This window comes from Cyprinodon variegatus, unplaced genomic scaffold (genome assembly GCF_000732505.1).
Source record: "Cyprinodon variegatus isolate N-32 unplaced genomic scaffold, C_variegatus-1.0 Scaffold4, whole genome shotgun sequence".
In the NCBI taxonomy this organism is placed as follows: domain Eukaryota; kingdom Metazoa; phylum Chordata; class Actinopteri; order Cyprinodontiformes; family Cyprinodontidae; genus Cyprinodon; species Cyprinodon variegatus.
Genome location: NW_015150457.1, coordinates 2,130,335 through 2,141,920, shown reverse-complemented (window position 1 = coordinate 2,141,920; position 11,586 = coordinate 2,130,335). Strand labels below are relative to the sequence as shown.

The window sequence follows — 11,586 nt, the reverse complement described above, 5'->3', positions numbered from 1 at the left end:
ATATATATATATATATATATATATATATATATATATATATATATATATATATATATATATATATATATATATATGTTAAGATGACTGCAAGAAGATATGCAAGACTTCCTGTCCAACATATTCACCATATGTTGTTATGCTGGCAGCTGTTACGTAGCCAGCAGGACTGCAGGCAGCACGATGCAATGTGCAAGCAAGTGTTCAAACTGTTTAGTCTCTTTTTAGGATTCTGCTCACTCATTATGAATACATGAACGGGATTAAAAACAGAGAGTACAGTTGTAACTACAAGTTAACATGCAACCATTATCAGCATGACATCTTGGGCTTTATTTGTTGATTTTTAAATTGTTTTCAGGTTAATAATGATTTCATTCTTAAAGGATTGTCTCAAACAATACAAGGTTAAAGTTACACTTCAAATCTTAAAATAAAAAAAAAATAAAAATCTAATATAGCATTGTTTAGCAATCTTTGTTGGGAATTTAAACTTTATTCTTGGTTTTTATTTCCAAAAAAAGATGTTTAAACTTTTTTAACAAATGAGGTGCCGCTAAAAAAGGAACCCCTGCTTCAAAACCTGACTCCTTTAAACTTGATAAGAAATTACAGCTACCAAACGTACATCCAAACGTCTTCCTGGGAAAGGCTTTAATTTCTAACAGGGTGGATATTGAGCTAATCAAACTCATTTGAAGAATGTTTGGAGGTCAGGATGACAGTTTACGACCTGAAAATTGAAACATTTTCCAAGCACGGTGGCGGCAGCATCATGCTGTGGGGCTATTTCTCATCAACATGAACTGTTACACTCTACAAATACGGGAGTACATATAAAAAAAACTGACAAAATGATGTCAGAAGCTGGTTAATGTTTACAAAAACACATGTTTGCTATATTTACCACAGGGTAGTGAAAGAATGTATGTATGTTTGACTCTTCAAAGCTACATTAAAATTCAGAGAAAGATCCAACCTGTGAATCCAATTCCATTTCATGACAATCAATGCATGTTGTGTCCTTCCATCCAAAAAAAGGAACAGCTAATGGTGATGATGACGGTATAGAACCTTTTTTTTTTATTAACATTAACAAATGTGCAGACGATGCTTATATATTCATCCTCTGCCCAGTTTAAACAACCTATCTCTGCAATCGCATAGCTTTACAATGTTATATCACCCTTTACTGCCTTGATGTTCTCTAAGCATCTAGCTCTACCCACAGTCAATCAAATTGGGCCACAGTCACAATGGTACTATGAAACTGTTGTGCAACATCAGACCTACTAGATTTAATTCCACTTCATCTAATGCTAACATCCACCCACCATGTATATGAAGGGCTCTGCAAACTTTAAAGCAAACTGTGGATAAATGAGTACTTACAGCCCACCATCATCATAGCGACAGAGAAAATCTTCTCTCCGTCTGTTGTTGGAGCAATGTTGCCAAATCCAATGGTGGTGAGACTCGTCATGGTGAAATAGAGAGAAGAAACATACAGGGTGTCTTTGCTAGGGCCGCCTTCCCACCGGCCTGTCCCACTGGCGTTATACCGGTACGGCTTTCCGATGCTGAGGGCGAGCTGGTAGAGCCAACTGTCTGTCTTGATGCTGTTGGTGGTCTCGTCAATGACCTCATAATCCCCAATGCTGTACCAGATGCAGGCGAGCCAGTGGGCCACCAGACCAAAGACACACACCAGGAGGACCAGGACGGCTGCTCCGTACTCCAAGTAGTGGTCAAGCTTCCTGGCGACCCGACCAAGGCGCAGCAGGCGGATCACCTTCAGGGAGCTGAACAGGCTGCTGAGACCCTGCAGGAATAAAGCAGACTCAGAATTGTATCTTAAGCTTTGAGAAACAAGGGGTTTCTTCATGAATTTCCTGAAATTAATTAAAATGTTAATCATATAAAGATTGAAGACTTCTTTATTTTCCCCATATAAGTATGTATAAGTTTCCTTGAGTAATAGAAACAGAAACGATAAATTCAACAGAAGTACGTTTTAATCAGCAATGATATGTACAAACAGTAATGTAGTCACCTGGTGAGCGCAAACCCAACATTGACTCTTTTGTTAACTTACATCAACACCTGTTGGCAAAATATAAATGTATCTTTTATCCTGTCTGCAGACATAAACAGCTGAGTCACTCATTGTGTTCTGTTGTCTGGGTCTTCTCATCTTATGTTTCTAATCGACCCATGAGTGTGTCTGGCCTAAAAGCAAGCAGAAAGATATTGATGCTCTAGAGTAATAGAGGCCCACAACTACCATACCACGCAAGATACCAGGTGCAGGCTATGCAAAGAGGCCCCAGAAACAATCCACCACCTCAGGAAAGGAATACATGGAATGTCATAACCAAGTGCCTGGTATAGTTTACAGAACCATCTGTGCAGAATATGAACTGGAGACCTCAGGTCAAAATTGTAGCCACCTCCTAAGGTGCTGGAGAATGACAGAGATCCTGTGGGACTTCCAGATATAATCAGACTAAATTGTTGTGCCCAACCAACTGGACATTGTTATAATTGGTAAAAAGCAGAGGACAGCCATAGTGGGTAATATGGCCATCCCAAATGATGGACACATCAGGAAAAAAGAATACCAAGGGCTCAGGGAAGAACTAAAGAGAGCCTGGAAGGTGAAGTCAACAGTAGTGCCCATGGTCATTGGAGCACTCGGGGCAGTAACCCCTACATTGCAGAACTGACTACAACAGATACCAGAAATGCACAGCTTCAGGCCTTTTTTTAAATTTTGGCCTTATTGTAGCTGTTATCATTAGTGTTGTTTTAAAATGGTCAAACAAATGTTTTAAGGAAGAAACCAAAGGGCTACAGATGTTTACATATTGTAATCAAACAGCTGCAACAGGAAATGCGGTGAGAAGTCTAGTACAGGCATTTTTCAGTTCAAGACAGAAATAATGCAAGACATTTTTAATTCAGTGGAATAAAAAAAAAAAATGTGTTCCCCGGAAGGAATTAAAGTCATAGCGAAACGGCCGTTCCAACCGTTGCATTTCCGAATTCTCCCGAGTGGTGCTTTACATGAGTGAATGAAGTGAATGTGATTGGTTGATCACCAAGGGGGCGGGATTGTTGTGGTGGAAGGTTCGCAAGCAAGTTTGGTTGTGGCCGGTGTCTCGGAAGCATCTTGCTAACCAGTTAGCAACTTAGTGCTAGTAGGTTCCCAATGGGAAATGACATTGGGACCAATTAGCGCTTAGTAACGGCACTGTCAAGGAACGCTATGGACAGCGGAAACATGCAAGAGGAGGAGAGTTTTGTGTCAGAGGTCGTGGAGTGTCTCTTTCGTCATGCATTTTGTATTTATTTTGATTTGTCATTTAAATATGATTTCCCTACGACTTTAAAGAAAAGACTTACTGGAAGTACGGAGTCTTCTGTCCGTGTGAAATTTCTGTGGAAATTTGAAAAGTCACGGAGATGACTTGCTGGGTAGGCAGGTGGGGTGACGTCCTACAATAGACGATAAAACAAACATGAATTAGGCTTTAAATGTTGTCTAAAATACCCATGAAAAATAAAACTTCTAGGGACTCCAGCCTTATATGTAAATAACTATAACAGCAATTTATTTTAATTAAAAACAACATATTTTAAACAGCAAAGTTACAAAAAAAATTTTTTTTCAGATTTTCCACTTTCCGACACATTTTTCTAAAATGTTCTTTTAAAAGCCTATTTTAGTCTGTAACTGCAGTGAACTGCGTTATTCAACGCTCTTGATGCAGTTTTCAGGCTTAAGCAGGAAAGATGACCTAAATCTGAAATCTGACTCAGTAAGTCAGGTTAGTTTCTTCCCAACCTTAAATTCAAGGCGAGTGCTCAAAGCATAATAAAAGCTGCCGTAATGAGCGCTGGACTACACTTCTGACAATATGTTGTTAGATGTGTCCTCAGTAGGGCAGAAACAATTCATTGGATTATTTGTGATTAATCGAGTATGGAAATAATCGTCAATTAATTTTAGTAATCTTTTAATTGTTAACCGGCTTGTAGAGACTCTAAAATGTGTCTTTGGCTGACAGAAGAACCCACTTAGAGCAGTAATTATACAAATATATGTAAAAAAAAATAAAAAATAATGAAATTGCAATTAAGATAAACATTTTGTCTGTCATTACGCTCTATCCAGAACTCCTCAAGAGGAAAAGTTTTAGTTTCACCTGGTTTAATTCTGTATAAATCTTCCTTAAGGAACTTTTTGCTATTATTGATTGATTAATTGCAAAAATAATTAACAGATTAATCAGTTTGTAAAATAATCTTTAGTTTGTGTTTGTGTTTGAATGTAAAAAAATAAAGAGAGGTGCACTGTAACCAGATGTTATGATTAGCCTAGCCCAGGCCAAAAACAAGACAATGCAAAACCCACTGATTTTATGATTTAAGTTGAGTGTAATTGTATTCTCAGGTGTGAGTTCTGAAAGATGGAAAAATGATTGCCACATAAGTAAAGAAAACTCAAGTTACCTCATCCACATTTTCGAAGGCATTGATGATGTCGTAGGGCAGGCAGGACAACAGATCAATGACGAACCACGTCTTCAGGTAATTCATCCGAATCAGCTTTGCGTCTGAGATGATCTCTCCAGCCGGCCCCACGAAGGTTGTGTGAAAGTTTAGGACAATGTCAACAAGGAAGATGACGTCGACCACACTGTCCACCACCAGCCAGGCCAGGTTGTTGTGCTTGGTTCTGAAGGAAACATTGTAGGGAACCATGATAGCAGTGTAGAAAGTGAGGATGAGGATGACCCAGTCCCATGTGGTCTTGAAGGTGCAGTAGTGGAGGATGATGTGTGGAGGGGTCTTAGGAGCCTCTTGCTTATATGTAGGGAGGATGTCCGATCCCAGCTGGAGAGCCTTTTAATAAGTAAGTAAATAGAATCTCATATTCAATATGAATGTTGGAGATGAATCTGGTTACAATTTAGGGAGTCGTTCTGCTCACCTCAGCCAGTCGGGAAGGCTTGTGGTTGACCTCAGGATTGTTCAGAGGAGCTAACTGCTGCACCAGGTTACGATTGTTGGTCAGTGCCCTTGTGAGCCTGGCAAATTTCGCCCAGCCTATGAATACAAAATATTTACATTTTAAATTTAAACATATTACAACCTTAAACTTCATTTTTTTTATGGTGATTTTATAAGACTATAGATAATAGGATGCTAAAGAAGCATTGTGTGTCTTTGTATTTATGACACTTTTTTTGATGCCCTTAAACAAAATCTTTTTGTCCTCATAAGCCATCTGATAAGTTAATAATGTCTAACTATGCATACTTTAACCTCAGAATAAATGCAGCCTTTTTGGAAATAATCAGCTTTTTTTTAACTCTGATGATTTCCAGATAAAACAATATCCCAAGTTTCAAACATCTCTGGGAGCAAAGTTCAACAACTGATATTTATCTTTTTGAAAATGGGAAGATTATGTAAAAACTATAAATATATCAAGATTTAAAACACACACCTGAAAAAGAAAGCATTTAAATCTAACACTCCCAAAGCCATCCCATTGTGAAGTACAATGGTGGCAGTATAATGCTCAGAGATAATAGGAAAAGGGCTGGAACTCAAGGCAGGGTTTTTAGATGAGGGGTCTGCTATCTGCAGCAACTGACTCATTAATCTTTATTAGCCGTCCACAGGTGTCTCTGATAACTGTGGCCACTGATGCTACAGAACTGAGCAGTGTTTTTAATAAAGGGAGGATAACAAAATATTGAATCATGTTTGCTCCAAATATGTTAATGAGAATTACCTGATCTAAATTTTTTGATGTGCTTTTTCATACATTTTTCATATAATCAGCTATAGCAACAATATGTGATAGTGTTTTCAAAATATTATATTTGCCTTAAAACCTTAAAAAATATAAAAACATGATACTATTTTATTTTACTATTTTTTATTTACTAATGTCATATATGACACAGAATTTTTCATGTAGGTTTGTGGCTTAAGATGTAATTTATTTATGAAAAGTGAGACAAAAATAGTAATTATTTCTAGTTCCAAACTCCTTAGAGGCTACAGAAGACAAATAACCTAAACATGCATTCAGATTTGGAAAGTAAATAGTAAATACATTTTATTTACATAGCACTTTTTTCATTTAAATGTATCAGAAAGCTCTCCAAAGTAAGATATAAGAAAAGGAACATAAGTGCATTCAAACAAAAAGATAGATAACAAATAATATGAGAGAACAAACAGATGACAGCACTACTCTTATTAACTAAAAGCTTGTTTAAAATGGTAAAGTTTATATTGCAGAATCTCAAACTGTTAAAGTGGTCGAGTCAAAGAACGATCGGGAATCTGTGGCCATGCTTGCAAAATGATGTTCATGGACATGATCTTGTCAATCTGACTGATTTTGAGCTATTTAGCAAAGAATAATCAAGAGTTTAGGTTTCTAGATGTGCAAAGGTAGCAGAGGCATATCCCAAAGGACATGAAGCAGGGACAACAGCATAAGGTGGCTTTATAAAGCGCTGACTCAGGAAAACTCAATACAACGCCCTTCTTTTCAGGTTTCTACTTCAGCATCGTTTAATTTACCTTCCTGTTACTCTAATAAAAAAAAAAAAAAAAAAAACTGAAAATACATTTAAATCAGAGCTCTCATCATAAAACTAGTGCGTTTATTGTGTGGAATACCTTTAAAAATCACTCTTCATATATTTGAGTGAGCTCATTGCTTAGGAGAGTGAGCAATGGATTATTTCTTCGTTTTCTGTATTACTGGTGTAGAACTTTGATCCATTTAGGCTTAGTGGAAATAAAAACTTTAAAAGGAACACATTTTGGTAGATAAATCACTGGATAACGTACTGAAAAAAATAATGCAACAGCTTTTGGCATTTACTTAATCATATTTAGTTACTTTAATACAATTGTTGTATATCCTACCCTGCTAACATGAAAAAATTGTGTTAAAGTAACACAATGATTAAGTAAATTCCAAAAATGGTTGCATTATTGTTTCAGTGAATAAATCACTGGAAAACAAATTAAACTATACAGTGTCTGATTTTGTAGGCCTGAAATAAATTAAAGACACTGATTTTATTGCAAAAGTTTTGCTTGTGGAATCACTTTACTTCATGGTCCTGAGTGGGTGAATACATTATAAGCTAACCTTGCCTTTGAGCTGAATTCTGAAGGTAATTTTTGCGTTCACAAATACATGAGTATCCATTTAGTCCTGCTTCAACCCCTCTACAACATCCAAAAACAGGTCACTCAGGTTACAGTATTATAGTTTAAGGCGGGACATATAGCTGTCAGTCTCTCTGATGACTTCACAACGGTAAAGAGAAATCCCAGGAGGGATGTTTTTCCGCCATCCAAAAAAACAGAGCAGGGTCGGCGAACAGATCAGAGTCAGAATCAGGAAGGAGAATGACTGAACCATCCAGAGGGGAGCAGGCAGGCAGAGGAGAAACGATAATAAGAAGGCAAAGGCAAACGTAACGTCCAGAAGGGGAAAGACGGGACAGAAAATATCCATGAAGCAAAACAGAGTTTGAGAATTGATGATAGTGGGGGAACAGAAAGAACGCTGGCCATTTACTCACACAATGGCTTTCTAGCTGGAAGGAGCTTCAATAAAAGGTGTCACATGTGGGAACTATGAGTGAGACTGGCAGGCACAGGTGTGCTGATTGAATGGTGAGATAGGTTAGCAGAATGAGAGATCATTAAGGGATGGTGACTCAGCTATTAATGGCAAACAGTGAGGATGATCTTAACCTTAGCGTTTAGCTCTATAGTCTGGGTGAACCTGCCTTTGTTTTAGGTTACTACTATAAAACCTGTCAACAGTACATTTTACTATTTTTTTTCCTTTTAGTCAGAGTGGCAAACTTCCTCCCCAAAGACTTAGTAAAGACCCCCAGAAACCCACTGTTCACTGACCTGAACACACAACACCTGGGAAGCTCTGTGCTAAACGCCAGCAGACAACAGCCTGCAAAGTCACTCATGTGCAGTCAAGAGGTCTGAATGCATCACATTTTCTGTCTTTCATTCAACTGAATGTGTTATTTTTTTAAGAGGCCTCACGTTTTGGTAGATTACTTACAGTAACCCATGATTGTTGGAGGTAAAAACTGGTTTGGACTCACCTCTGGCTGAATCATCTTCTATGGGCTGTTTAAAAAGTGTAATGTCTCTGAAGGTGCAGAGGAAAAGCACCACTTTGTCGTTTTCATTCCTGATCGGGGCGATCTGCATGTAAAGCCATATTGGTGTTCCTGTTGGGGAAATATTGCAAACAAATCAAGATTTAGTTTATCTAAATGAATCTAATGATTAATAGAGTTTTTCTTGTTTTTCAACGTGTCCATACGTACTGTTCTTTGCATATAGAAGCACCTCATGAAAATTAGACTCAAGGTTGTCAAAGGTTTGTCTGATTTTGTCTATAGTCTTTTTGTCGGTCAGGTCACCATACATGAAACTGCAGAAAAGAAAAGAGAGAGCAAATTAAAAAAGGAGCAAGACACTTTTTGATACCCGGAATAATAATGTAAAAATCCTCCTGCCTGGGTTTTATTGTGATTTTTTTTTAAATAAAGTTTAAGGAAAACTGAATTGAATTCAAATAGAATGTCCATCATTTCCTTTTCTCACTTATTGCTTGTATAACACTGATTCAGATGGTGGGAGGAAGCTCTATCAGAAAGCCACACAAGCACAAAACCGCCTCTTGGATGCAAACATTCGATCTTCTAGAGAAGTAAGCTATAGTGCTAACAACTGCACCGGCATGCAGCCATGTATATGCACATTTGTTAAACTGCTGTTTTTGTTTTTTTTTGTTTCACTAAAACCTGCAGTTTAACAAATCAAATGCAAAATATGAGCAACATCTGAAAGAAACAACATTATTTAAATTATTATTTAAAAGCACATACATTTGCAAATCATCTTCTGTCTCTGGATCCTGGTAAATGTTTCATTATTTATTTTAAATTAAATTGTTCTAGAGTTGAAAAAGGAAGCATTTGACATGAAAACATAAAAAACATTTTAAAAAAAGCATTTAATTGAACTATAAACTTTTTAAACTTTCCTCTTGATTCAAAATAATACATCCCAGCATAGTGCTTCTAATGGATTTTTCTAACTTTCCATTATAAATTAAACAGGGCATTACAAGGAAAAAAACTCAGCTTTACAATTTAAGTTTTGGCAAAGTTTTGTAAGCAAGAATCAACAAAAAATGTGAGCTATACATCATGGTGAAGACGAAAAACTTAAAGAAATAAAGTCAAACTGTCCACTCCAGCTTGACATTCAGCTTCATTAAAGCACAGATGGCCTCTTACTTGCATGTGCTGCTCTTGTGCATGACCTCCGCTCTGTGGTAGCCGGACAGCTTGCAGAATCCATCGTTGCTGTATACAACCGGCCAGTCAAGGATCTGTGCGTTCCCCAACAGAAAACTGGTTTCTGTTATAAAATAGTAGAAAAATTAGAAGTGAACATCCACATTACTCCTCCTGATCTCCACCTAACAGATCCTCCCCAGCTATAAAATAAACCCTCCATAAAACGGGCATGGAGTTGTAAATCATAATCACATCTCATCCCAACACTTCTAATTACTTAACCTGCCATGTTTAATGGAGATAAAAGGCTACTCAAGCTTACAGAAATAGTAATCTGAAGCTTCGGTGAGCAGAAATATTTGCTGATAAAAGGTTTACGTTCCAGCCTTAATGCAAATTAAATATTGATGGCAAGCCTAAAAGTTTCCAAGCCTGGTAGTTCAGAGGCAGGCTGCAGAAAGCAGAGGGAAAATTAGACCGTAGATGATGTCTATGAGTTATATTGCACAGTAAGGTGCTGATTTAACTAATTGTATAAAAAGATCCTCCAAATTACCTGATGAGGTCTGTATTTCTATTTGCAACTAAAATGAAGAGATGCAAACGCATACTGCAAGGCTTTTCTTCTGTATAGTCCAGCTTTGTGCATTGTCTGCATTTACAATAAAAAATATTCGCATGCATTAATCTCGAGTTTCCCATGAAGACTTTGTCTGCCAAAGGAAGTTGTAACAGCAGCATCATTAAAAAAGCATTACTGTAAGACATTGCTGGACTCAGGTGAACAAGTAGAGGCTATATGGGATAAATCACATTAACAGTCCCTTAAGTGGAGAGAAAGAAGCGCTCTTTTAAAAAGAGGCTGCAAGCTGAGCCTTTTTAAGTCTAGTGAGGTTCGTTTTCACATTGTCTGCGGGTGTTGTTAAAGAAACATAAAAAGAGAATATCAAAAATATGGATATTTTGTTTTTATAGACAATACTTTTATGTTTTATTAAATTAACTAATGAAAATATAGCATTAAATATAACCAGTCCTTGCACTAACTGCATTATGATATCTGTAACACATACAAAATAAATAAATAAAAATGGTGAAATGCTAATAAAGCAATCAGTAGATTGTGCGTCTAATTTCTGCGGCTTATGCTGTTGATCAAAGCTTTCATATAAGCAGAATAAATGGTTTTGTTTTAGTTCACTGTTCTCTCCCGGTTCGTTTGAACATTACAGCATTACATAATTATTCAGAGCACAAAAGTCAGTATCCGGAAAAAGAAAATCTGCCGCTTAACTCATAAAAATGTTTTATTTCCATGGAAATCTTTATATCCTAAATCCCCACACACTTACGCACTTGATAACAAATTAAGCAATGCAGTAAAGAACAAATAATTGACTAAACTTTGAGATTTAAAGTTTAAAACTGACCGCTGGAACGCCGGACGATGTTTTCCAGGAAGGTGTTCTGCGGAGCGACCAGCCCCCTCTTCCCTCCATGCATGGTGGAGGGATCCGGCCAGAGACTGGCTGATGCGCACAGATAGAGGAGCTGCTGCTGAGAGCTGGGCTCTGCTCACTGCAACTCTAACCACAACTATCAAGCTGGTCAGAGTGGGAACAACGAATCCGGTGAATGGTTTGAAAACAAAAATAAAAGCCTCATACTACAACGTTTTTTAAAAATAGTCTACATACATACAATTATCTATAAAAATTCAACAGCCTGTAAGAAAGCTTTAACTTGACCAAATTATAATCTTACAGATTTTCCACCAGGATTTAGACCTGTGTAAAATGTACAGGAACATCTGTGCGGAGTATGGGTTGGGAACACAAAGGTCAAAGTGGGAAAAACCTCCAAAGACAATGAGGAGCCAAGATCCTGCCGGACTTCCAGATACAGGCAGACCGAATGGTATTGGCAAACCAACCGGACATTGTGGTGGTGGACAATATGCAATATGCATTCAGTGATGCCTGTGGTCATTGGGATACTTGGGTTAGTAATCCCCAAACTGGAGGAGTGGTTACAGCAGATCCCTGGAAGTACATCAGACATCTCGGTCCAGAAGAGTGCAGTTCTAGGAACAGCTCGGGTCCTCTACCAGAGGACCCGAGCTTGGAGGAAAAAGGGGGGGAAGACCACCCACGATGGGTGAGGAAGATATATTAGCGTTGCGCCAAAGCAATTTTTTTTGCCC

At 37.6% G+C, this 11,586-nt stretch overlaps 1 protein-coding gene across 1 annotated transcript in view; it reads right to left on the bottom strand.

Annotated features, from left to right (window-relative positions):
- The window catches only part of LOC107082890 (potassium voltage-gated channel subfamily H member 5-like), an 18,535-nt gene extending 7,601 nt beyond the window's left edge, over positions 1-10,934 (bottom strand). The window contains exons 1-8 of the mRNA XM_015371791.1: positions 10,814-10,934; positions 9,381-9,504; positions 8,403-8,509; positions 8,175-8,303; positions 4,994-5,109; positions 4,513-4,905; positions 3,403-3,495; positions 1,390-1,819 (exon numbers count right to left, since the gene is read on the bottom strand). Coding sequence (XP_015227277.1) covers positions 1,390-1,819; positions 3,403-3,495; positions 4,513-4,905; positions 4,994-5,109; positions 8,175-8,303; positions 8,403-8,509; positions 9,381-9,504; positions 10,814-10,886 — 1,465 coding nt within the window. The 5' untranslated portion in view covers positions 10,887-10,934. The remainder of the gene's footprint in view (positions 1-1,389; positions 1,820-3,402; positions 3,496-4,512; positions 4,906-4,993; positions 5,110-8,174; positions 8,304-8,402; positions 8,510-9,380; positions 9,505-10,813) is intronic.
- Between the last annotated feature and the right edge of the window lie 652 nt (positions 10,935-11,586).